Source organism: Carassius auratus, chromosome 34 (assembly GCF_003368295.1).
Source record: "Carassius auratus strain Wakin chromosome 34, ASM336829v1, whole genome shotgun sequence".
Lineage (NCBI taxonomy): Eukaryota > Metazoa > Chordata > Actinopteri > Cypriniformes > Cyprinidae > Carassius > Carassius auratus.
The window spans coordinates 14414930-14442830 of NC_039276.1; the positions used below are offsets into that span (position 1 = coordinate 14414930).

At 37.6% G+C, this 27901-nt stretch overlaps 1 protein-coding gene across 2 annotated transcripts in view; it reads left to right on the forward strand.

The window, feature by feature from the left end:
- Window positions 1-15795: 15795 nt before the first annotated feature.
- The window catches only part of LOC113053265 (tomoregulin-2-like), a 53372-nt gene continuing 41266 nt past the window's right edge, over window positions 15796-27901 (forward strand). Inside the window, exons 1-2 of one of the 2 annotated variants that reach the window (XM_026218144.1) lie at window positions 15796-17295; window positions 26549-26658. In XM_026218144.1, the coding sequence (XP_026073929.1) occupies window positions 17112-17295; window positions 26549-26658 (294 nt within the window). In that variant the 5' untranslated portion in view covers window positions 15796-17111. The remainder of the gene's footprint in view (window positions 17296-26548; window positions 26659-27901) is intronic. The other variant, XM_026218143.1, reaches the window with a different exon arrangement.

Genomic DNA, 27901 nt, shown 5'->3' on the forward strand with positions numbered 1-27901 from the left:
AGGCAGCAGCTGCAATGCATACCAGGTTTTCGCTGAGGAGCCGAGCCTGTGACCCCGTGGTGACAAGACGTGACAGCAGCCGTGGAGACCTGATGTCATCCGTTCCCTCCGTCAGGGAACGAGGGTTACCATACTTAACTGAGACGTTCCCTATCAGTGTAAGTGAAAGTGACATGACAAACAGCCAAGTATGGTGACCCATACTCAGAATTTGTGCTCTGCATTTAACCCATCCAAAGTGCACACACACAGCAGTGAAAACACACACAGCATGAACACACACCCGGACCTCTAGAAAAATGGCAGAAGTCTGCCAGGGAAACACAGGCTCTAAGGCTACACCTTGGACTTTACACATATGTGATCCACTTAGGTCTTTCATATGCAACCAAGCCTTCTACCGGTTCTCAAGGATTCAGCAAATGAAGGCCTGGTGCCAGATGCTCCACCACGTCTGGTTGCCAAGGGGACAGAGGAGCTCAACAGGGTCTACAGTACAGACTCTCTGAAGTAGTTTTAGCAAGCCGACACTAACCGGGGCCTCTCAGTGTCACTGCCCGTTTGAGGTGAAAATACAGGAGGATTCCAGCGCCACATGAAGGCTATAAAATCTAGCTAAATTGTTGGGGGTCACCCAACCCACAGCTCTACAAATATCTGTCAGCGTGGTGCCAGGAACCAGTGCCCAGGAGGATGCAACACTTCTAGTTGAGTGAGCTCACAACCTAAACGTGCAGGGCACACCCTGTGCCTGATAAGCCAGGGTCTAACCTCAATAACAACACCATCATCAAGTTTGCTGATGATACCACTGTAGTGGGACTCATCTCTGGGGGAGATGAGTCTGCATACCAGGACAAAGTGGAGCAGCTGTGCAGCTGTGGCCTAATGGTTAGAGATGTGGACTTGTAACCTGGAGGTCGCAGGTTTGAGTCTCAGTGCTGGCAGGAGTTGTAGGTGTGGGGGGAGTGAATGAACAGTGCATTGAAACCCCAGTTGCTCCCGGGGTGCTGGATTTAGCTGTCCACTGCTCCCGGGTGTGTGTTCACTGCTCACTGCTGTGTGTGTGCACTTGGATGGGTTAAATTCTGAGTGTGGGTTACCATACTTGGCAAATACAGCAACTTTCAGTTTTCAGTGTGGTGTATAGAAAACAACCTGGTCTTGAACATGACCAAGCAACTGATTATTGACTGTAGGAGAAAGAAAATGGACATTCAACCCGTTTATCAATGGGGACTGTGTGGAGAGGACTTCCAACTTCTGATTCTTTGGTGTTGAAGGTCCTTGATGATGACCTGCTCCAAAGAGAGCATCCTCATATACTGCATCTGTGATTGGTTTTCCAGCTGCACAGTCGCAGAGAGGAAGGCGCTCTAAAGGGTTGTCAACACAGCCCAAAAAATTTTCAGTTGCCCCCTCCCCTCCCTGGAAGATATAATTCTCATTGTCTCAGGTAGGCACAAAATATTCTCAGAGATCCATCTCACCGTGGAACATTCACTTTGAACTGCTGCCCTCTTGCAAACATTACAGAACAATGAAAACTCGGACTAACAGACTAAAAAGCAGTTTCTATCCCAGAGCCATAACTGCAAAGAACACAGCAAAGATTTAAACACAGCAATTATCTACTGTACATTTACTGTGCAATAAGACAGGAACATGCAATGACCAGCAGAAATGTGAATTTACTTTTTTTGTTTTTGTTTTGTTTTTTGTACCTTATAGGTTTGATTTTCTTTTTTCTTCAATTTTGTAGTAATTGTGCAATGACAATAAAGATAATCAATGACCAACTTGAACCTGTTGTGAAATCAGGTCCCTATGCAAGCCTTCCTAGTTGGTTATTTTATTGTACAACTAAGTATAATATCTCGACAGGTCATTTGAGAATGCCAGTGCCTCAGATCTTTCCACATTACAGCTTTTTGAGTGTATAAATCGTGTGTGTATAAATCTGCCTCCTCTAAAGCTTTAAATGCAGAGTCTGTTCGACTAGAATGAGCAAAGATTTGTGCCTTACTGTATCTCTAAGTAAAAAAAAAAAAAAAATGTTACACAGTAAAATTGATTGTAGTGTATTCCAGCCACTTCACTCCTGCAGCAGCTAAAAAATCGAGACCCGAGAGTCAGTAGGTTGAATCGCAGGTTAGAACAGTCATTAAGCAAGTAATGAAATGTTAATTTGCTGCTTGACTTGCACTATGAGTATTTAGTAGAGCTACAGGGTGTAAGTCAAAGTAAAAGAGTGACTCTTTAAAGCAAGAAATGTGCATTGATTTTTGTAATTTCTACCTGTTTTTTTTTTTTTTTTTTTTTTTTTTTTTTTTTTTTAAAACCGTTGTGTAGATTTCTGTGCTTTGTTGGATGGATGCATGGATAAATAGATAGGGTGTAGGTGGCTGCTTGTGAACATGGTATTTTTCTATTTATAAATCAGCTTTAAACACCTGTCACCTGGGATGCTTTAGCTTTAATACAAGGTAGTGCACAAAAGTTCAGGATATGTACATATCTAATTTCTGCCTATGTCTCTGGCTAATCATTTCATATTACATAATCACATAAACAGGCACATTTTTAGTTGGGTGGACATGTCTTTTAAATCGCAACCCTTGGAGAGAGGACACACGCCCACAGAGCTCTCACTGCTGGAACCAAATTACATCTCCCCAGAACATTAGCCAGCATTAGCGTGCATTAGCAGGGGAGCTATTCTACCGGTTCATATCCCAGAGTCTCGACCTCCTACCTTCCAGAAAAGTGATTAGCATGCTGGCTGATGCGCACTAATGTGTCATGCTCCCCAATAGTGAAGCTATCTCACTCAAGGAGGGTTGCCACCTTCAATACAGAAAAATAAGGGACGCCTGGGGGGGGCACCCCTCGGGACATGATGACCACAGGTCCGATGACATGTCAGTGGTGGTAAATCACAACTTAAAACATGTTTTCATTAAAATATTTATTGCTAATAAACTTTAGTAATTGTATAAGGTGGTGTGAACACAGATTTTGGATAAAATATTTGTCATTGTTTGCAGACAGTAACACTATCCAAACAGTGAAACCACATAATAAATAACCGATCTACAAACATTTCTAAATTCATGTAAAACACACTATTTTTTTTTATTATTATTGGTAAGTTAATATATTTTATATAGTCTATTGTTAATTCTACAGTAGCCTACTGAATAATGCAATCATTTAAATTAGTTACGTTGTTTATTTGCTTCACTTAGGCACTATATTTTTATTATTAAATATATCTATCTTATATCTTATTAAAATAATGCTTATGTGTCTGACTGTACACCTTTACCATAATAAACATGACCATGAAAATTGCATGTTATTTTTTATTTAGAACTGTCTTGAATAAGCTATTTCACATAACGGATTTATAAAAATGACCCGTTCAAACGTTTACATTTCCTGGATGATCCACGACTGGTTTTATGTTTTGTTATAGTTGTTTATAAGTCCCTTGTTGGTCCTGAGTAGTTCTGCCTGTTCTTCAGAAAAATCGTCCAGCTCCTGGACATTCCTTGATTTTCTAGCATCTTCTGCATATCTGACCACTTTCCAGCAGTGACTGTACAGTATGTGATTCTCAGATCTTTTCACTCTGAAGACACCTGAGGGATTCATAAAAAACAATAATACATGGTGAAAACATTTACACAAGCTCAAGAAGGCAACACTATGCACACTTTTGTAAAGTTTTTAACAGGATGAAGATGTTTCAATATTTCTTATTTTGAATACATTTTTTCTTTTTTTGTACTGCACTTCAGAAGCTGCATAAATACATACATGTTTCTCAGAAGACAAAACAAGGACAATTTATCCTGATCATACAATTCGAAAAGTGTTTTCTCTGGCATTTGATTACTGTCATTTTAAGGTTAAGATGTCAGTGTGCTCTGATTCTATTTTAATGTGCTTATTTTTCATATAATGCATGTTTCCTATTATGCTTTTTATGTACTGTGTTTTGTTGTACAGCCCTTTGGCAGAACTCTGTTGCTTTTAAATGTGCTATAGAAATACATTTTGACTTTGACTTGACATAGGACAAATCAGGCTGACAAAATATAAATTATTTGTATTAATATTTAGAGCATTCCTGTACAATTTTCTGCTTTTGCATTCTGAAAAAAAAAATCCTTTGCTGTAACTTATGTGTCAAATACAAAGTAGTATACTGTAGTCAGAGTAAGTTGTCATCTGGTTGGCATTCCAACATATAGTGCAACATTGCTTTTGGTACTGCGCATGCACACATCAAAATTGCATAATTTTTGTCACTCTAAAAAGCACAAAAATACTGTATTTACATAATTGTAAGTGTAGGCTTAAGGATTGGGTAGGTGTATACATAAAAAAAGAAGGTGGATGGTACTTTATATGTTTAAATTTATATGAAATATTGAGCTATGGTCTGAGGACAGTAATAGTTGAGCAGGCTTTAACAAAGATAACACACCAAAGTGTGTTATTTAAAACTCTTCTTAAAATAAGCTGAAAAGGTGAAAAGAAAATCTGTAGTTTCTGTTATTTATTATTGTAATCATAAACACAGTACTGATTATATAAAGTATTGAGCCTGTGGACAGGATGTTTTAGAGTGAGTGATGGAATGTCATTATTTAGAGAAAATAAATGGTATTTTTTGTGTTAAGAGCATTCTAGAGATCATCTGATATTGATTTATATGTTGTTGTTGTTGTTTTTTTAAATGGATGGCTGCTAAAGTTGTGAGACAACTTTTTTCTCATGTCACAAGAATCACTGGTGATGTTACATTTTGGGAGAAACTTGCTTTTAAAGTGTTGCTGGCGATGGGCGTCCCTCCTGCCGCTGCTCAATGAAACTCATCTGTCACTTTGCTCAAAGTGAGCCCCCCTTTGATCGAGCACCACTTTGAGTGACGTGCAACTGCTGGGCATGCAAACAATGTGCCTGTTACATGAAATGGATTGAAAATTTAATTAACCACAGCGTGGCTTCCTCTTATTAATTATGCTTCAAAGATAAGACATGAATCTCCGTATCATGATGGGCTTGCAGAAATTGTGACTACAGTTTCCTGACAGGGAGAACGGCAAACAACAATGCAGCACCTGTAAACACATACTATTGATTGCTTAAGCGTGTCCAGTCTCTTTGATAACTGATACACTGTAATAATGTTATTTATAACCAACACACTACCCGAAGCACTTCTTTTAGCAGTTATATTGGAAATGATCAACAAGAGGTATTCAGTTTCACTCCACTTCTTCTTTTTAACTGAATGCCAACCAATAATATACAGTTCGGTCGTTTGTATTAGCTTTGATTCATGAAGCACATCTTTCATAAATGTCAGCTGTTGTCCACTTCCCTTTCATCTGTCTATGGTGAAAAGCTAGTCGGGCTTGACTTGACATTCTCAGTTGAATGCAGGAGCACTGGTCACTTCCTTTTTTAATTTGTTAGCACTGGAATGAATTTGAACGGTTCGAGATTGAACTGCCAAACTGAATTTTGTGGCTAAACCTCTGACTTGGTATGTGGCTCTGATCATATCAGCCTGTAAATGCAGAATTTACAGAAGAGACAAAACAGATAATGTGAAGGAAAAGGTATATTGTACCTGAACTACATTTTCATTTGTTCAACTGTCTTGACAAGTGTTTTTTTTTTTTTTTTTTTTTTGTCATTAAAAAGGCAGGATATTTTTACTATGAGCACATGAATGCTTTACCAAAATGTGTCATTGAAAACTGCATCTTAAAATGAGCTAAAGATGGAAAGGAAATGTGTAGTTTATTATGTTTTGTTATCCTTCGAATAACATGTTTATATTCATTTTGTATATTCACAACGTAAGAGCTGACGTGGACATTTTTAACTTGAATGTGCGAGGCACCCATTGTCATTCGCTTCCATTGTCATTTTAGCAGTATCAGAACAGTCCGTTATGCTGTTTGTTGATATTGAAAACTGGTATTCATGATAATATCATTTTAATTTATTATCGTAATCATAAATGCACTGTTATTTTAGCACAAATAGTTTTATACTGTTTAGTGCACTTTGTTATTCTTCTAAATTATTTATCTATTGCTGATACTAAAAACAAAGTCTTGCACATTCACAGAACATAGCTTACTTCTGCACTGAAAAATATGTTGGATAGCAGAGATAATTTGCCTGATTCGTTTAGTGAATCACATGCTAAAACAAAACAGCATTAGTGAGCCATCTCTGAGTGAATTTCTAAAGGTTTCATAAGATTAACCATTTTCTTGTTTTGTGTAAAATAAGGTCTTTGAAAGGTTTATGGCATACATTATAAACAGTCATGCCTCAAACATGAATTTTAAAGCTGCCAAGATGTATCTCTACAAGGACAGCAAAGGTTGTCTGTTTTCTCAATCATGTAAACTCATATTGTTGAGGTAGTTATACTTAAACAACAATAATTATCTTAAGTTTTTGGACTACAAACTGAATTTCTCTTTCCCAGTATATATTCTTAGTGAATTCCACCCCCCAAAACTGAACAGCTTATTTCTCATGTTATCGCTCAATGATCCTCCATATATATATGTGTTCAGATGGCTTTCATGGACACGTTTTTATCTCCATGTCATTTGCTGGGGCTTTCACCGATGTCCCTGGTGGTCACACACCTCCAGGGCCTGTGTAATGAGCCTTCATTCCTCTCAGCTTGTGTGAAATGCACACAGGTTTAAAAAGATAACTGTACTGAAAAGTAACTTGAAATATTTTCAACCAGAGGCTGCCTAGTTTGACAGTAAAGTTTACATTTTCTTTACAAGTGTAAGTAGCATGAGACACTGAATGAATTGTAATTATAAGTGAATTCAGTCTGCACCTCATTTTTGTCAGCTGGAATATATGGAATTTCAAATGCTATTGATATAATATCACTTATTGTCAGGGAATCATAAACTGGACAGACCGGTACGTGTTTTTAAACTATCTGAAACACTTTATTAACAGAACTGAATGCAAATCTTAGACAGCAGAACAGAGGATATGACTGAGATGGGAGATGAATGGTGAGTAGCCACGATCACACTATTAAAGTGAAAGTGACATGGCATTCAGCCAAGAATGGTGACCCATACTCAGAATTCATGCTCTGCATTTAACCCATCCAAAGTGCACACACACACTGCATCCATTTATGCTGCAGCACCCAGGGAGCAGTTGGTGCCTTGCTCAAGTCATGGTATTGCCAGCCCCAGACTCGAACCCACAACCCTAGGGTTAGGAGTCAAGCTCTCTAACCACTAGGCCACGACTTCCAATAAATTAAACTGAGGAATATCACAAGGAGACTGGAAGGAGAACATGAGTTTGAGACTGGAAACAGGGATGAGGAGAGGATCAAGGAGGAAAGTGTTCTTTCAGGGGAGTAACACTCCAAACAGATGCAGCAGTCTTAAAGGTCCCCTTCTTTGTGATTCCATGTTTTAAACTTTAGTTAGTGTGTAATGTTGTTGTTAGAGTATAAATAATATCTGTAAAATTCTAAAGTTCAATGCCAAGCGAGATATTTGATTTAACAGAATTCGCCTACAAAAAAACGACCCGTTTGGACTACATCCCTCTAGTTCCTGTAGTAATGACATCACTAAAACAGTGTTTTGACTAACTTCCGCCCACATGAATTCACAAAAAGGGGGGCGTGGCCTTGTTGTGCTCCGACGGAGAAGGAGGAAGAGCTGTTTATTTTTGTCGCCATGTCGTTGAGTCCAATCATCTTTTTTTGGGCTTCCCAGGAACGCTGTACTTTGAGATTAATGGTTACAATTTATGTTTAACTCGGTTCCCGAACATTATAATGCACATGTAAAACTATGTGCAGCTAATTTTGCTGAGGACTTGCTGAGGACAACTTTCTCAATCTCAATCAGTTTAATGCCGGATTCGCACAAAGATTATTCTTGAAAGATGGAGCAGTTCCCTCTTTGTCTGGAGAAGGCGTTGTTTATGGACCACAACCGGTAAGTGTATTTTATTATTTAAGTTGGTGCGTTTAGCAGTTTCTGTAACTTATTACACAAAGGGCAACGCTGTTTAGCTTTGTTTACTAGATGTTAGGGCTGTGCAAAAAGACGAATGCGGTTTTCATGCGCATTTCGTCAGTAAAAACGCTCCTGTGACTATAAGTACATCTCCAGCACGTTCGTTCTAGCCCAATCACGTTACCAGGAGGGCAGCCTGCTGTCGAATCACAACACAGGTACCACTGGCCCAATCAGAACGTGTTGCGTATTTCTGAAGGAGAGGCTTCATAGAACAAGGAAGTCTTCAGCCCGTTTTTGTGACAGTGAAAACAGCAGTATACAGATAAAGTGAATTGTGTGAAAAATACTGTTTTTTTTTTTAAACGCAAAACATGAACACATGTTATATTGCACATTGTAAACACAATCAAAGCTTCAAAAAAGCGCGTAAAACGGGACCTTTAACCCTAGACGAGATCTAGGAAGGTGTGGGGGGGGGGTGTACTGGCTTTAATAGAAAACTGATTAGGATGATGGCCGATAGGCTTCACAGTTCATATAGTCATTCAAATCTTTACCTGCACAGTAAAATATGGGGAATAATGCTAGATAAATCATTAAAATGCTGAGAAAAGGAGATATAAACATGAATTATTTGTTTGAGTTTTAGACTTCCCAGCATGCACTGGGAAATGCATAAATAATATGGATGCCTCGTTTGCCAGTTTTATAAACAGTGTGGTTGTTGATTTTGCTTTCATGTTTATCAACATCCTGTCTTGTGATGTCAAAATGTGTTCGTTCCTCTACTTAAAGACTGCTAATTAGCCTCTGACGTTGTGGTCTGGGTGTAGAGAATCAAGACTTGTTTGTTGTGTTATGAGTGGTCATGTGAAAAGTGTTCAAGTAATGTTGTCATTATTTAAGCAGTTTGTTCTTATCATTTCTTATAGAAACCTTGAGATGAAGCTCATAGTACTGAATGTAAAGCCTTGCAAATAAAGACAACCATTTATAGTCCTTTTAAGTTGAGCCAACATAAGAACTCTTCTTAATCTGAATAAGCAAATTTTCTTTGGTGTCTCTTCCATGTCAGTCTTCAATGTGTGCTCACGGGAGTGCCACGACATATCCTTATGCATTCCTTCACTTGAAAACATTGCTCAGTGCATCCTTGTTCTATGTCAGAACGCCAGCTCCTGTGGCAGCAGCACCACATGCATGCAATTATTAAAAAAAGTCAGTATTTTTGCTTTCTATGTGCTCAAAATGTATTCTTTCCTAAAATTAAGGTTGACGCACTGATGTCACATGGACTATTTTATCAATGTCCTAATGACCTTTCTGGGACTTGAACGTGTCAGTTGCATTGTTGTCTCTAAGCAGGGTCAGAAAGCTCTCGGATTTTATATATATAAAAAAAATTAATCTTATGGGTTTGGAACAACCTGAGAGTGAGTAATTAATACCAAAACTGTAATTTAGGGTTTAAATAACCCTTTAAGACTCACAAAGACAACAAACTCAGAAAGAGCACTGAAAGTCGCTGTAAAGTTTTTCCTGGCTAATAAATGATTAATTATTGCTTTGAGGGTCTTGACCTCCAAAATAAGGCGCCCATGAGACGTCTTCAGGAGGTTTTCTGTTTTCCTTTTAAATGAATTACAGATCCCACGATGTCTGCCATTAAGGTTTATACCGGTTGCTGCCTCATGATAGTTATTTTATCTCTGTCATCCTGCCTCAATCTACTTGGGATTTACTTTGACAATGTTCCACAATAGGTTTTAGATTTCATTTACTACTCTAATCACAAAGGGCCATCAAAAATATGAAATACAATTTTCTTGAGGGGCTTTGTAAATTACTCAGGCACTCAGTAATAATAAGAATTCTTACAGAAAAGTCATTGCTATTTTGAGGAGAAGTTTGTTTCTTGGGAAATCCTTCAAATGTTTCTTGGGAATGTTGGGAATGTTTCTAGGGTTGACTGTGCCAATACCAAGGTTAGCATGGTCCAGTTAACCCCTGCTGGTAGATCAAGTAATTACACTATTCTGCAAGCTGTTTCTTTGATTTTGACTTTCATTTAGTAAAAAGCATGGCTTTTTTTTTTTGCACCTTCAGATTCTAGATATTCAAATATATATGTTTGTATATAAGTTTATTTCCATTGCACAAATCTTTTTTACTTTTACAAATATTGGTGTGTTTATATATGCGTATGTAGAGCAACAGGTCAAAAATGTTCAGCTCAGGTGTAACATCCCTCATTCTGTGTCATAACAGCGTGGCCAAAGCCAAACTCTTTCTGTGAACTCTCTGTATGTACTTGGACAGCTTTTGACTGCCGCCACAACATCACCTGCTGTTTCGTAGAGGAGTGCTAATTAAATTTGGAATCCAATTACAGCAATGGTAATGAAATTTCCAAATGGGGAAACTCTTAATCTGTTCATTGAGGTGTTTAATTACTAGTGAGTGTGTGAGGTAGAGATAGACTGCACCGCTGCATTTCAAGACGGACGTTGTAGAGAAACATGAAGAAACGTGGCTGTATAGGTCTGTGTCCAACATTTCACTGAATCCACACAAAGAGCTTTAGTGGACCTTTTTCACACCAGGGGTTTGGTATTTGACGCAAGACTAATTTGAATTTCTGCAAAAATGGGCAACTGAAGGAGCTTGGTAAAAAAAAAAAATATATAGTTTAAAAAAAAGTAGTCTGTAGAGACTTTTGAGTTTAAGAGTTTAGCGATCAGCTGGTATGAAATATTTGATCCGTACTATATATTAATATTATATTTTATATCTTAAATCATAAATACTGTTGATGAAATGTACATTATGTGGTTTTCATGACTCTGCTAGATACTGAGAAGGAGCCATAAAATGTTACTAAACAGCCTTGTTAAAGGCAGTTTAGCGGCCCTCGTTGTTTGTGGTTGGCAGACTTTGTTCTCATGAAATGCTCGCTGTTTATTGCACAATTCACAACACCTATTTGTAGAATGACATTTTAACTGCTGCTTTTACACTGGAGCCTAAATAACAGAGCTGTACTGAATGCTAGGCAGATGCTGAAATCTTTTGTTCACATTAAGCTATTTAAATGCTCCATGATTACTTTGAGATATGTCCTACTTTAGATTTATATAAAGAAACATAATATTTAGTTTTGGTGTTAATACACAGAACAAAAGTAAACCTGAAAAGTTTTTCTAAGTTCCTATGAATAATAAAATGCACACTCAATGTCTTAAATATATTACACTTAACATGTATTGTAAAATAATTGAAACTTGTAAGCTGTGGTCACAAGTGCTGTTGCAGTTGCTTTAATGTCCACAGGAGGCAGCAAGTGGCGCATAAAGACTTCTGGAATAAACCCATGAGGCTGTGCAGGGGTTGATGGGTAAAGCCTGTAGAGCACAAAGGTTCGGCAGATAAGGCTGTTGTGTGTCCCCATGGTGAATCAATATTTTTCATCGTAGCAGCTTATCCAGAAAAAGGAGAAGGAGGAGTTGGATTTCACAGCCAGAGAGCGTGACATTTCTGCAGGCAGCTTGCTCGGCCTCACAAAGTACCAGAAAGCCCTATGTAGCTCAGATTTCCAAACGAACACTTTGCTGTGGTGGTTTTTTCCTACTGTGGATGAGTTACACTTGCTGTAAATTACACTCACTGGATGGTAAATAAAGATTCAAAACTGAGAAAATAAACATTTCAACAAGTACAAATTTACAGGTTTAGAAATCTGGAAGTTCCTGTAGCTTTTATATCCTCATATATCTAAAAAAAAAAAAAAAAAAAAAAAAAAATAAGTATCGCTTTTTAGACAGGTTTAATGTAAATTCACACCCTGAAATTGAAGAACCACAGAGAGCATCTGATATACTTAATCATGTGCATAAATCACTGATCTCTAACTCTCCAAGTGGCACTGTTATTAAAATAGAAATTGTAATCTTATTAAAATGTTTAAAGAAAAGGTTCTGACAACTCCTAAATTAAAGTGCTTTAAAGTGTCTTCAGTCTTTTCCTTTCCTCTGTGGAGCAAGACTTACTTTTTAGCTCCATAAATGAAAATGGCCTTGTTCATCTCTCATTATCATACAAAATTAATTCACATCATTTTAATTAATAAACCTATACCAAACTTAAAATAAGCTTATTCTAAGCCTTTTTAATAAGCATTTTAAATCATGGTCTTTGTTTAGGCATTAAGCTATATATTATAGTTATCAGACATCTGTTGATCTCTGTCTAGAAGCTCACTGATGAATAGTGATATTATGAATGTTAGGTTCAGGGAGAGTTCAAATATCAAAATAATGGTTACATTTATAGCACACATCAATTTAATCTATGTATGAATGAATATAAAAGCCATTTTTTATTCAGTTCTCGATAAAAATTCATCCTTCATGGCAATTGACTGATCCTCATAGCATTAGGAAGTTAATAGAATAGTTGCCTGTGCACTTTCATTATGACAGTCTTCTGTCCTTCACACCTTTGCTTTTATTTCCGGTTTCAATTACTTTGCTCACTACAGATGTGTCATTGAGGGCATTGAGAAGCTCAGAAATAGTGTCCTTCACTTTTATAAAGCTGGGGTGCTTCAACATTAACACTCATTTTCAGGTTCAAAACCTGAGTCATCTTTACTTGAAACAGCACTTATACAGTCCGCAACTGCAGTGATTGTATCATAGAAATTAGCTTAATTTTAATGAGTGATTGAAAATATAACAGCAAATATAATTTGCTTCTCTGCTTCAGATAAGAAGCTGTATCAGCTTTATTCAAAGTTGCGACTGGGTGTAACTCACCATCGTGGCTGGAAATGGAAGCATCTGTAACGTGATTATCGATTATCATACTTTAAAAGCCGCATGAGGTCATGACATCTTGGTAAAGAACTTTCTGATCAAAAGATTAAAAGCAAACAAAAAAAAAACAGATGCTGTGTAGCTTTAATAAGATGATATCTAGTTATTTACATGTTTGATAATATATAACAATCATTCAGATAACAGCCTGCCAGTCAGTGGCTCTCAACCATTTTTCAACATCCACTTTTACTGTTCCTAACACTTACTTTAATTTGAATTCTACTATAGTGTCCCCCAATAACTAGATGGGACAGCCTCTGTGCTCATATTTCATATCATCATCTCAAATCCTGTGTGAAACCAGCACCTTCTCTGTCAATCTGTGCCACAGCAGACCTTCAGGGCCCCTGGCCAACATCTGGAAGAGGCAGTTTGCCAAAGGTGCTGTTATTTTTTACTGTTTGTCGATAAGACTCTGAACTGGCAGTAACCCATGAATATAGTTTTTTGGCAACACTAACCCCTGGCTAAGTAATGGTGTGACAGGGCTATGATTAAAGAGTTCGTGAACCTGGCCATGTTCAAGCTTGTGTGGAGATAATGTGGTCCATCAGTTTAGAGGTGTGAAGTGGCACTGTGGTGTGCTTATTGATGCTTTGATATGATCATTTTGTAAATCTTTGTGAAGGGATATACTATTCTGATATTGCTCCAGATGGAATCATGCAACGTTAAAGACCACACACCAGACTGGATCGGGCCATCCTTGAGCATATCTTGTGCTAGTTGGCCGGTTGTAGACATTTGCGGTGTGTTCACCCAGATACAAAAGTGGAATTAAATCAGTGAATTCATAAATATCCTCAACCAGCCATATCATTTCCTTAGCATTTGTCTGGGATGTCCAAAGAGGAGGATAGCAATAAACTTGTTACTGCTGAGAAAATCCACAGCCGTACTGAAATTTGTTTGCAATATCCAGCAGCAGAGAACAAAAACATCTGGTCGACTATGAGGGAATGAGTTTAATAAAAAAAATAAAAAAAAATAAAACTGTTCAGCTTGTAAGCAGGAGTTTGACTGTGAAAGCGAATCAATTCATTCAGAAATATCTACAAATGACTACATTATTCACCTAAGAGTCTATGGAATATAGATTGCATGCCTGTGGCTTACTAGCTTACTGAGCTATTGTTCTAATGGGAAATGTTAATAATGCCAAACTACAGCCATCTTTACAGGCAAATTTAATTTATTGTTTTACCTTTGACACCATTACTTGTTCAAATGCTTAATTAAACCCACATTATATCATATTCTTTTGAAAATGTTGAATTTTTGGTGTTCATTGATCCTGAATAATTATTGCTATATCAAATAACTTAAAGTAGTTGAGGGAGACTTGCCAAGATGCCTTTTTAAAGGTGTTAAATTTCATATGGCTCTAATAGGAATAAAGATGTCTGCTCTCAACTCCAATGAAATAATTGTCATAAAAATGCAATATACTGTAGTCATTGAAAATTCCACTTTTTAACATTGCTGTTGGTTTGAATATCTCTTATCAGTTCCTATTTATGAACAGGTCCTACAAAACCGAATGGTTAATCAATGTCCCATAGTCATAATTACACGGTCAGATCATACATGTGATACATGATACCGCACTGAGAAAACTTTAGAAATCCTATGACAAGGGTGTGTTGTTTTATCTTTCAAGAGCGTCTGCCGGTGATAGCCCAGAGCCAGCTGCACTCCAGAGGAGCTCTGAACCTTGCTAATAATACTGAGCTGATGGAGCCAGACTCCAGGAGAAATGTGGGAATGATCCGGTAGCAGTGAAATGAACAGTGGAGAGTATATGGTCATTTATCTCGAGGACATGCCCAGAAGTCCAACTTTATACTGTTCAAGCAACAGGTTTCAAATCTTTTTTTTCCAAATGTGCTCTTCACTTAAAGAGAAAACATGCAAGTAATTAAAAAAAGACGTCTTATTGGGAAACACATATATGACAACATTTCTAAAAGAAGATTTATGTTTGTTCATCTTTTTTTTATTTGCTGACATGAATTTGATAGATGAGTCATGTCATTATGTTGTCATAATTTATTCTGCCCTTAACCAGCCTTCAAATATATCATATTAGTAAAAATTATAAATAAAAAAATAAAAAAAAATAACAGTAACATCAAATGCCTCTGGTTCTTCTTTTTCTTGTAACCAAACCTAAACCACCAAGTCTGGACAACTTCTATGATGATTTTCAGTACCATGATCAATGCTGCTTTCATTTTGTGAGAAAGAGTTGTATAAGCATTTATTGTATTTTTGTGTTACATCGAAGAATATCTGTCAAACAAGTTTGTAACAGTGTGGGTGGTGGGTAAATGATTATATCCTCAAACTCAGTGACTAAGAAGGAGATTGGAAAGCCACCAAGAGACCAGTGACAAATCTGAAGGTATTACACAAGGAGTCTTCTGTAACTCTGCATTCAACAACTGTGGCACAGATGCTTCACCACTCACAGTTTTATTAGGTGGCAAAGAGAAAACCACTGTTCAAAATCTTGTCTACATATTATTAGAATACATCTTTACCGTCCAATAAAACCAAAACTGTGCTTTTTGGCCATCAGACTAATGAAATCTTTCATAGGGATGGACACTTTTTGTAAGACTGTCAAACAAAGATACAATGGCTTTTGTACCTACTTAAGAAACATAAACACATTTAATTGCATGACATAACAAAATATCAAACCACAGCAACTATAAATCGATAATCAATCATTTTTTTTTTTATCTTTTGCTTAAAAAAATCAGAATAGAAAACATTTTTACAAATAACTGACTGCAAACACATTTCAGTCAGTAATGCTTTCTTCAAGTTTCTTTTTTGATGTGTTTGTTATAATGTCACATTTTAAGAGTCCAAATATGATGTGCCTTTCTCCCTGTGCCTCTCTCTGGAGGATAGTCTTTATACGTTAGTCTAGAACTTTACCTCTCTACGAATCAGCAGGAAATAAATAAGATAGATTAGATATAAAAGAACACTTTGTTGCACTCCGTTCAAGTTTGCTCAGGTTTTCAGATTTCGTGTGTAGTCCTGTTAGGGTGCAACAACACGCATAGTATTGCACTGATTAAGAGACCAGCTGTACTTTGTGTTAAGTCGATAACATGAAATGTGCTTGCTTTTTTATCATCGTCGATACACCTTGTGAAAATAGCTTTTCTGAGACACGTTGCATCATTAAATGTCATTAAAAAGCCATTTCTAATGCTCAGCTCGCGACCCGTATCCATTAAAGCGTCTCTGCATATCCATTTCCACCGCCGAGATTATCCGTTGCGTTTTACGCGCAGACAGTCGTGAACTCCGCCGGGTCCCTCGGTTCTCTCATCTAATGCTGTAAGTCTTTTGTGTAGGATACGGGGATCATTTCACAACACTGCAAGTTGCTAATCGATTTCTGCTGCCATCGTGCTCAGGGCAGCAGTGCTCAATTACTGAGAAGAGATTCTCAGCATGGCCCTTCTTCGCCCACGCGTTTGCAAGCCAAATCCATGCTAAAGTAGACTATAGGGTACACTATTCTGCACTGGCCGTCGATATGCTCGAGCTGGACCATCGCCTCGCTCCTGACACTCCTGCATCCCTCTCGACCAATCAGAGCCGCGGCATCGTCCCGCCCCTCCCGGTTGCTTGAGAACACGTGATCCGAAGCGGTCTGTAAACCTGCCGCTCGCCTTCAGTGTGTTATAGTGGTTCATAGGTACAGAGGAATGGCCCTCCGCGAGACTCTGACAAACTCACGGCTCTCCGCGAGCGCACGGGGTGAGGACGGTGGACAGGCGCTCAGGTGGATGTTGTAACTTCGGCAAGTCACTCGAATGGGATATATGATTTTGTGCCCCATTTACGTTTCTTAAAAAAACCCTCTCGTCTTTTGATTTTTGCCTTGCTTTTTGAACATCTCGCTTACCCACTTCCCTCCCGATACCATCCCCTCCCCTGTCATCGCACCCAGACCTCTCTCATTCTGCATCTGCACCCTCTCGCTTCGGGCGGATCCTCGCTCTGGTCATCCAGAAACAACTGCTTCATGGGGCACACTCCTTCCATCGGAAAATGTCCCTCTCTTGGCTTCTAAGCGCACCGGCAAAGTTGACAACATTAAGCCCAGGGCTGTCGTTGCGCGTCTGTGAGCAGTGTCGGGGGAACTGAGATGGGTGTCACGGTGGCGGCGGCCCTACACGAGCCCCGAAGTCCGCACCAGTGGAGCCGGATAGTGGGACACTGGGCATGGATTGCAGTCTTGTCCTTTCTCGCCACTTTCCCGGTGCAACAACTTGGCGCTTTCCCGTCCTCACTCAGCGACTGTCAGACTCCGACTGGATGGAATTGCTCGGGTAAGACGTTCAAGAAGTCCGCTGCTCCTTGCGTTGAAGAGAATAAGCTTTGACGTTCCCTTGGCAACAGAAGACGAGTGTTTGTTATAGAAGTAGCAGAAGTTATGGACCTGAAGTGTAGAGAGGAAAGCTTTAGCAGTTCACTATCACTATCATAGCACATTCGATATATAATCGTTATTATTCACCGCAATAAACTGTCAACTGTTGATTTTTGTTTTTGTTTAGTTTGTTTTTTTTTTCTCGCGGAATAATGGCTCATTCTTGTGTTCGCACTTATGAAATCGTGCTTAGTCTACGAACTGTCGCTGAGAACATGTGTTTCCTACATCAATTGACCGGTTTTTCTAGGTTCAGTGCGTTCAGTGGAAAAAAAGTCTATTTTAACATTAAACAGCTTTCACCGCTGGAGACTTTAAGAAACACAGGCAGATTATCAAAATATGAAAATATGTGGACAGAAAAAAAAAACGGCTTTTGTGTTAATTCTGTAGCTAAATCACCTGTGATGTTTCTGTAATAAATTTACTTTTGTTCAGATATCTTTATTTTCATGTTTGGAACAATGTGTAGCCTACTTTGCGCATTTACCTAAAACTCGCATTTATATTTCGAAAAAAGGTTTTACGTTATATTGGACATATTTTACACGTCAGCGAGTGAACAAGTGGCGATATTTTGGGCAGGTTCAAAAGGTTTCAGTTTCGAAGAATATACATGTAAGAATCCTATTAGAAGCCATGCTTTTCTTGGCAACAGTTCCATCAAGCCGGCGTAGTAATCTCGAGCATCAGTCTGTCGTAGACTCGGATATTAAGTGGGTTTTGATTTGGACAGCGGCCGATCTCTCACCCTCACTGTCAGAGCGCCGTTCAGACGATTGCAGATGCACGTGAAATAATCATCATGCGCGCCCTGAGGCGCGAGAGACGCTCGGAACTCTCCGCATATTTCTGCTCAGTTTCCCGCCGTGGCGCCTCACTATCAATCAGCAGGTCACCGTGGGCAATTAGGTATCGTTCCAAAACGTCTATCCCTGCCTCTTGCTTGCACTTTGGTTGTGCAACTCATGGCAATGGCATGCATGAGACGTGGGAAGCTCTACCACAAGCATGCCTGAAGGCCAATTTAGATGATTTACAAAAAGGTGTTGATAATATACTTTATGATGAATTTTCCTAGTAAATCCTGACTACAAATGCAGTCATACAACCAATGCAAACTAAAAAGAAAACATAACACTAATTGCCAGAATCAAACAGGTTTACAGACAATGGTCTATTCACATACATATATATATATATATATATATATATATATATATATATATATATATATATATATATATATATATATATATATATATCAGTAGCGTAGCCAGAAAAGAGACTCTGGGTGTGCATATGAAAATCTGGGTGTGCCACATTTATTGACAGATTACCGTGCAAAAATATGGGATTTTTGTTGCACTGCTTCCATCCAACCATACTCCTAGTGGTAATTTGCAGGTCGTGTCAAAATGTAGTTAATTGTTAAGTGTAATAAATCTCTTCCAAATACGATAATTTTGAACTTGTGGTACGAAACTTTGACATTTCCAATCTGGCAACACTGTCTGTTGATGTTGGGCCCGGGGAGGGAGAAACTTCCTCATCAGGTGTAACATTAAGGCCTTGTGTCAGGCTGTTCATCAAGCCAAGATTTTTTTCTAAAAAAAATTAAGAAAGGAGCTCTGCGACATATTGCAATGTGCAATCAAAAATTACTGTTTATATCATAGACTGCTGGGGTCACAGTCAGCTGCTGTTTGCTGATTGGTTGGCAGTCCAAATGTCGGCATTTATATTTTAACAATAATAATTAAAAATTTAAATAACATTTTAACATTTTTAGCATTATTGCACCATATATTGAATTATTATTTCTGTGCCCCTGAGAGTATGATTTATAATGTTCAGTGGCGTCACAGAACTGCCTGATTCAAACAGCTTTCGTGCGTTGGCTCTCGGGCTCGGCTGGCACTGAGCCAGAGACGGACGCGCTCAGCGCTTGACATATATCTCGTTATAGATCAAGATAATTTATAAAGGTTTTTAAACGAAGATCGGAATATCAGATAGTTGACATGGTAAGCAAGTTTGTGTATATATTTAAAAAAAATGAAAAACTAAATAAAACGAATACCAATAACGTTACATCTGTTAGTGGCTGCGGTGTGTCACGTGACAATCATGACGTGTCGCCATGGAAACAAGGGGTCAGTTAAAATATTTGTAATTTACCCGTGAAAGGGTTGATTTAAAAATATATATATTTTCTAAGTAAACAACAATAGCCAAAGTTTAGTAAACATTTTTTATTGAGCCCGTAAAAAATAATTCTGCATCTATTTTTAGGTGTGCCAGCTGTCACTGTGGGTGGCACAGGCACACCCGTGGCTATCAGTGATATCAGTGGCGTAGCCACGGGTGTGCCAGGGTGTGCCTGTGCCACCCACAGTGACAGCTGGCACACCTAAAAATAGATGCAGAATTATTTATATATTTATATATATATATATATATATATATATATATATATATATATATATATATATATATATATATATATATATATATATATCGAAAACATTTTGATTTGGTCTGTTTTATGTAAGTCAGTGGTGTCCAATTTGTTTTGGATCACATTTACAGGATTCTGATGTTTTAGGTTAACTGTTCCTTTACATTATTGCTGATTTAGTGCACACAGCAAACAGAATGGTTATACATTTGGACGTTGCATTGCATTTATCAGGTCTGAAGTTTTAAAAAATAAAAATAAATAAGAGAGGAACCTGCATCATTATTGCATAAAACCTGAATTTCCTACTTGACTGAAAATAATTTCAATCCCCATCACAGAATTATGCACTGAACACAGCAAAACAAATGCAAACCAGCTGTTTAGTCAACAAACCTAATCTAAGGCCATAAGTTGTGGACACAAGTAGTGTATACTCTTGCAAAATAAATTACTTATTACTGAAGTATCTTCTGTGTTCATGATTAGAATTCAGTCAACTCTGTTAGCTTCCTTGTATCAATTTTATGAAGCTGCTGCCTCAAAATAAGTCACTGCCCAAAAGGGCGTAAGCTTTTATTTGTATTGTTCATTGTCAATAGCTCTCCCTTGGAGAATGTGTTTTGCGCTGCTGGCTCACTGAGGGCTTTTGCATATCAGCTGCAAAGGAGGCGAGACAAGCAAAAACAGAGTAGGCGAGAGGGGACAGCAGACTTTTGAATTTGAAGAGACACAACAACATAAACTGCCAGTTTTTGGTAGTTCAATTAAAGTCTGAAAGGGATATTTCAATCAAAAATGAAAATTATGTCATTATTTACTGTCCCACATGTTATTCCAAACATATACTGTATGCTTGTTTGTTCGTTTCTTCTGTGGAACACAAGTTTTTATGAAAAGTTATTTATGTCAGTGACCGTACAGTGAAAGTCAAGGTTATTTAGATCATAGTGTAATGTTTCACAAAAGAAAACTATACTGGTTTAGAGCAGCAAAAGGATAGTCAATGAAAACAGAATTACAATTTTTTGGTGAACTGTATTTTTTAACCTTTGCTGTCAGTTAGATGTTTGTTTGAATTTTTTCTAATTAGTTACAAAGTATCCAGATTTTTTCAAAACGCACTTGTTTTACTCCTCTGAGTAATTCTGAATGATTCTTTGTATTACACCTCAAATAAGAGCTAAAACATTTTCAACTGCTTACAATGTCCCGAGGTTTGAAATGCAGCTTTTTAATGGCCAGACAACTGGTCTGATGTCTCACTCACTGGAGCTGTCTGCACTTCACCTTTAGAGTATTTATGCCTCTGCCAGCTTGCTTCTTTCAATTATTCACCTCACTGGCAAGGCAAAAATAACAATATCCATCTCCCCCAATACTCTCTTGTTTGGCACATTGTGAGACATAACATTGGCTCACACTTCCCGTTTATTTTGATAAAATTACGACACTCTTGAGGAGCTAGGAGACCTGCATTACCAGGTGTTTGAGTCCAACAAAGTCTCTTATTTCACTGCAGAAGGAAGAAACAAGCAGCTGGAGGCAGCAAAAACTTAAAATTGGACTGTTAGAACTTTGTTACTAATGAAGTGGATGTTGTTGGCTAATTGTAATATTGGAGGTCGAATTATTAATTAGTACAGTCTTGTGTTCTTCATTTTAAACAGTATTTGTCAGATATGAAGTTCTGTACACCTTCTCTATATTAAATCTGCCCTTCACCTTGTCACTGCAAAACTACAGCTGTAACTTGTTTTAAATTGCTTTCCATTAACTACTAAATAGCTATAATGCAAAAGTGGCCAACACATAGGATAAATTATGCTGCCACAAAAACAAGCAGCTATGAAGGATATACTGATTATGAAGTTCTTTATAGAATTTTTTGCTTTAGAATCTTAAACAGACCTGTTTGGTGGGAACCCCTATACGAGGCAGTATGTGTATATTTGGCCTTATATGGGATGTCTAAAAGTTGCAATGAATCAGAAGTAGCAACAGATATTTTCTTCCATATTTTACCATACATCTGTGTGCAACAAATTATCAAAAAACAATAAATGTAAGGGTGTGACTTGGTTCTATCCATCAGTTGATGGTTGGATTTTGAAGCAGAGCTTAAGCAGCCAAAATGACTGGAGAAGTCTGATCTACATCACCAGGGAGAACGCTGTTGATTTCACTGGAAGACTGAATTATGACGTTTTTATTAAATATTGTGAGGTCAAAAATATATAATATTATTAATATATCATACCGTATACAATAAAAAGGAAACATACAGTATACACAAATCACTCATTCACAAAAATAAATGAATGAATTAATAGATAGATAAAATTAAAAAAATGCATTTACAAAATAGGTGTAAATTTTAATTTCATATAGACTTTAAAGAAGACTTTAAAGTGTGCAAGTTTTAATAATTTAATAATATACATATTAGTTTTTATTTATTTATTTATTTATTTGCCTAAAGAGGATCATTGTTCAGAGACAACTGTTTTCCAAACTAATTCCTAAAAAGCGTAATGGCATGAGTAAGAGCAGGACTGGACTATCTGTTTTTGTGACCATTGGAAGAAGAAAATATTTAAATAATTTGTATTTGTATTATTTATTTATTTTGTAGTGTTAGTGGCACAAATATTACACATGTCCTTTAAATGGTATTTTCAAATACTTTTATATGTAATGTATATGTTTAAAGGTGCACTGAGTATATTTAACCCATTTGATGTTGATATTTGAAAGCACCAAAACAAACACGCCCGCCTACCCAGACCTCGCCCCTATTTTGTTAACTCTTCTGTACACAACCCCGGCAGCAGCAATGGCGGAATCTGCTATGCCTGCCAGCTAAGCATATTCAAGCAAAAGCCAACACAGATTAGTTGTGTGAAAGCAAAATCAACATAAATCACCGATCAAGAAGAAATAAAGCAACCTCGGCATCTGATTCCAGGCCTTCCCGCTCCTTGAGTCTTCTCAATCCCCGGAAAGCTGCTCCAGTATTTATGCAGGTCCTACCCTTCTTTCTAATGTTTTGTTCCTCTGAAATTTACCCTTATCTATAGTCGATCTGCTAATATCCATCCTGTGCACTCACTGAGTGCTCTCTTCTCCCTGTCATCATTAGACACGCCCCTTACTGCTGATAGGAAGCAAGTGTTCTGGGACTCTGTCCAACACTGTTTTTAAATATCGCTTAGTGCACCTTTAATCTAAATCCTTTTTCAAAGAAGATTCTAGTATTTGTTTAATGCTTCAGGAATACAATAAATTCTATAACCTTCCTTTACATGTGTATTGTTTTGTACTGAATATAATGTGTCCAGTATGTTTTGATGTCAGTATAAGGATGTTTGTTGGAAGGTTAAATATAATGTTTGCCTTGATAGGGACAGTGATATTTATGCATCAACTGCTAATCTTATTTATGGCCATGCAGATCACTTTTTCATTTACAAATACCTTGTAGTTCATAAGAGTCCTGTGTTTAAAGTACAATGTTTTCGTACTTAGAGAAAGTCTATTTTAGATTCAGGAAGAGTTGTTTTAACTTGTTTTTGTGGGCTGTCGGATAGTAGAGCATGTTAGGATGAAAGATGTAATTTCCTGTTTGGCTGTTCTAATCATTGCTTTGTAACTTCAAGGAATGACTTTGAGGAATTCTTATAGAAATTTTCAGGATGTTTTTTTTTTTTTTTTTCTACTGTCTTGTTGTCCATACACGTTGAGTGCTTTCTTCACAAAGAAAAGGAAAACAGATCTTATCTCTCCATGTAGACAGCTACTGAAAGATTGTCCTAGCAGAGAGACTTTAAAGAGAGCAGAACAAAATTCCTTTCCGCTCATGGTAACTCAGCCCTGCTCAAAAAGCATTTTTAACAGACTTCTAAAAGCATATTTACAGTTAATCAAATTATTTGACTGATGTTTTGGTTAAGTTTAAAATCTTGTTAAGCATTTAGAGGCCTTTCAGTGTTCTAAATGAAGAAATTACCGTGATAAAATTGCAAGGATGCCGCTGCCTGTTTCCGGAAATCATTTCCTCAAGCGTGACCTTATAACTTTCCTCAATCTCTGTTTTTTACTTTCCTGTCCTTAACTTATATGGATTTGAACTTTTTTTGATGGTCCAGACCAGCAGAATTTGGACCTCAGCAGGTACATAAGAAGTTTATTAAAGGTTACGTAAAGGGAAAGGGAAACACGGAGACCTTATTTTCTGTGAAACCAGTTTTTGTATAATAATAATACAAATAATATAAAATACAATATGCAGTAAATGGAACACATTTCTGGTTTGTTGCTGATGAAAGGGTCATTGAAATTACTTGGCTGTGAAGGTTCGGGAGATAAAAAGGGTGGTAAACACTGTTGGTCCTGACTGTTGAATCATATTTAATGTATTGTTTTGGGGTAAGGTTAGAGTAAGGGGATAGAAAATACAGTTTATGAGTAGAAAAGCCATTATGCCTATGGACTGCCACCATAATGATAGGAATACCTGTGTGTGTGTGTGTGTGTTTGCACATGTACAGCTATCTTTGTGAGGGCCAGTTTGAGCTTTAGACCATCGGAGTGAGGACAATCTTGTAAAGTGAGGACATTTTGGTGGGTCTTCACTTCCTGGACCCCTTTTAAAGGCCTGTTTGAGGGTTCAAGACTTGGTTTTAGGAGTCAGGTTATGATTGGGTAAAGGGTAGGTTAAGGGTAAGGCTAGGGTAAAGCTATTTCAGATCTCCATGTTCCTCTCCTCTACGATCCATTACATTATTTCCCCTCCTGCTCCTGTTCCCAAGTGCCCTGTTCAATACAGCACATTTCAGACATGCATTTAAATGCATCTACCTGTGTCGCGAGGTCAAAGTGTGTTATGACACAGCTACGGAAGGGCAGCCAAGCAGTAGAGGTGTTACAAAATGCTTTGCATCTGTATGCCTTCACAGAGGGAGTGCTTGCATCAATAATGCACGCAGGTGCATCATGCCCGCTCTAACCAAAAAAAGCAATGTGCCACATTTTATTTGTGAGCCAAGTATATTTTAAATGATTGGTGTTAGTAAAAGAATAAAAGAAGAATTAGATTTCTGTGTTTTTAGTCTATATAGAGAAAGTGTTTTTACAGAATATCTTCTTGTGTGTTCCACAGACGAAATAAGTCATACATGAACAACATCATGAACAATATCAGCATCAAATTGTTCTTTTATTTTGTTAAATATTTTTTGTGAACTATGCCTTTAAGGTACCAAGTGAGCTAGGCTTTCTTAAGATGCTGACTCAAATATGGGAGTAATGAATACAAGGAAAATGTTTTATGTAAGAAGTATTAGACCTAACTTAAGCCATGATTTCTTATTTTATCAGTAAGCCAAGAGATTGACAATGGTTTTGACTAATTAGCTTTGGCAAATACTCTGACTTGTATTTGTTGCTTCAGTAGGCTGAATTGATTTAATGACAGTTTATCGCAGCTTCTTAAGAGCAGATTGTGAACAAGATGAATTTTAATGAAATATTACTGCTGCAAAGTGTGAACAGCGACTAATTTTACACAAGGGCTTTATGCACAAACCAAGAGCCAGCATCATTTCTCAAGGTCTCCAGAACTGAGGTACACAATGTGAACGGTCTCGCAAGACTACTGTTTTTTTTTTTTTTTTTGCCCCCCTGTAGCGTTTGAGGTCCATTGATAATTTTTAGCTGAAATGCAAATGAGCCACAAGGTTATGTAAGACATATTTTCTCACTGTTGGTGGCCCTTTAGCAGGGGCCTGAAGTAGCTCCATGTCCTCTGGTGTTGTCGTTACAATGAGCAATGTTCTGTTTCATTCTAGCTTCCGGGCCTCACCAGATAACACAGGGTAAAAATACTGTGTAACACTTGCAAGAAGCTTATTTGCTTTGACAGCAAAAATCCCTGGGCACATGAGCAGACCCACTGTTTTGTGTCATGTAGTCTTATTATGATGATATATGGCGCTTTGAGATGAAATATATGCGGGCAATGTAGAATGTATCATGAGATATTATTCTTTGTGTAAAGTTTGTGTTATTTGTATAATATTAAGCAAATGATAGAGAAGCCTATTTCTTGCATAATTATAAAAGGGATCAGATTAGGGCTGAATGATATAGTGCCTAATGGGTAAACTCAATATTTTTGGGAGATTAATTGTTAAATGTACAGCAGTCAGCTTTTGTATGCTGAATAGTAAAATGAGGTTTTGACTCAGCGGTAGCCTGTTTTCAGAAACAACTCGTCTTAATTTTATAAAGAGTGATTTTTCAAAGTTGGTCTGACTCCTAATCAAAATAGGAATATTTCTCAGAGCCTGTATTCAGCTTATTATAAAAGCTGAATAAGGTTCTCATGCGGTGATTCCAAGAAGTTCAACATGTGCAGAATCATTATTCCTCTATGAAAACTTGTTTTATTCCCAATAAGAAACTGCCTCAAGACTCCAATGAAAATGTCTCCAAGACTCCAATGGTCTTGGAGAGGAGGTGAGAACTTGATGAACCCTTCGAAGGCCATGCCTGTTTGTTCCATGAGTTCTGCTGAATCGCTTTTATCAGAAGTGTTTGAAAAAACATTATCCTGCCTGTGCTGTGTGTGTCTTGAGACTTCTGTGTTTATGGTGAAATTCATGCTGTTTTTTGGCTCTTGTTGTTGCAGGGGATGATGACCGGGACACAGATCTCTTCCTTTGTGACACCAACACTTGCAAATTTGACGGCGAGTGTCTCAGAATTGGGGACATAATAACATGTATATGCAACTTCAAGGTAAGAACACTTCCGTTATCAACCAGCTTTGCTAATCAAGGTTACAGGTACATCAATACCTGATGGTTGATATATAATACAAAACCATTTGATAATCCCTATTACTGGACAATTCAGTAAATTAAATACCTCACAAACAAAATATCCTTTTTTTGGGGGGTGGGGGGGGGCATTATATTCGATTATAAATCCCACTAAAGAACAATCAGGAAATACTGGATGCAGTCAGGCGTCATTCATAGCCGTGCATCACGTGGTATAAACTATCATACTGCACAGTCCTGTGATCGGTTCACTGAAGATTTGACCAACTTTCATCATTTGATGTTTAACTTTAGGTCTTTAGATTGTTTTGAATTTTTGTTGAATGGAGTTGTAGTATTTTATTGAAAACATCAGAGCAGGACTATATATTGTAAAACAAACCCTGTTGTTTAAAAGACCTGAATCAGCTTTTTGATTTTTGAGTGAGTGAGTGATTCTGTTTTTCTGTATCTGAGAAATAGACTCTTTGCTGTATTGAAATATTAATGCTGCGTTTCATTTGTTGAGCAGCCACAGCACTTGCTGAAACCCTACCTTGATCACAACCAGCAACTGGATACAGAATAATTGAGCAATCTAATTTCATTAAAAAATTATGTCTGAATCCTCCCAGATAATTTGTTTTTTACAATTTTAAAACCAATGGCTTTTAGGAAGCAGAAAACAATATGCATCTAATACACAATTTGGATGCAAGACTTTGATGCGATGATAACAGTGATTTTAACTATGCTTCAGTATATCTGCCTTTCGCAGTTTAATGTCTAAATGATTTTTAAGAGGAATCTTAGATTGGCCCACTTTGTCTGCTTTGGCCTTGAGATCACAGTGAAATGAAGATGGAGAGAGTCGCTCCTAATAACATCTGAGCTTGGTCTAAATGAAAATGCATTAGAGTCCCTCCAAGGCACTGAGCACATAGGCACTCAATGAGTCTTTATTTTTATCCCAGCTTGCAAAGAACATTTGTTTCTTTGGCGAGATAAATAGCATTACCTGATTGCACCCCACCCCCCTTCTTTTTTTGGCCAAAAAGGATTCAAACTCATGATAGCACACATTTTATTTTTTTTAGGACAAACCCCATTCTGTGCCTGGCCTCACTGGGTCACATTGTTTTAATTTGTTTTCAAGTGAGGCACTAATGCCGTCGGCGAGAATAGCATCAGCTTAATTTAGGCATCCTGGACTGTGTGCC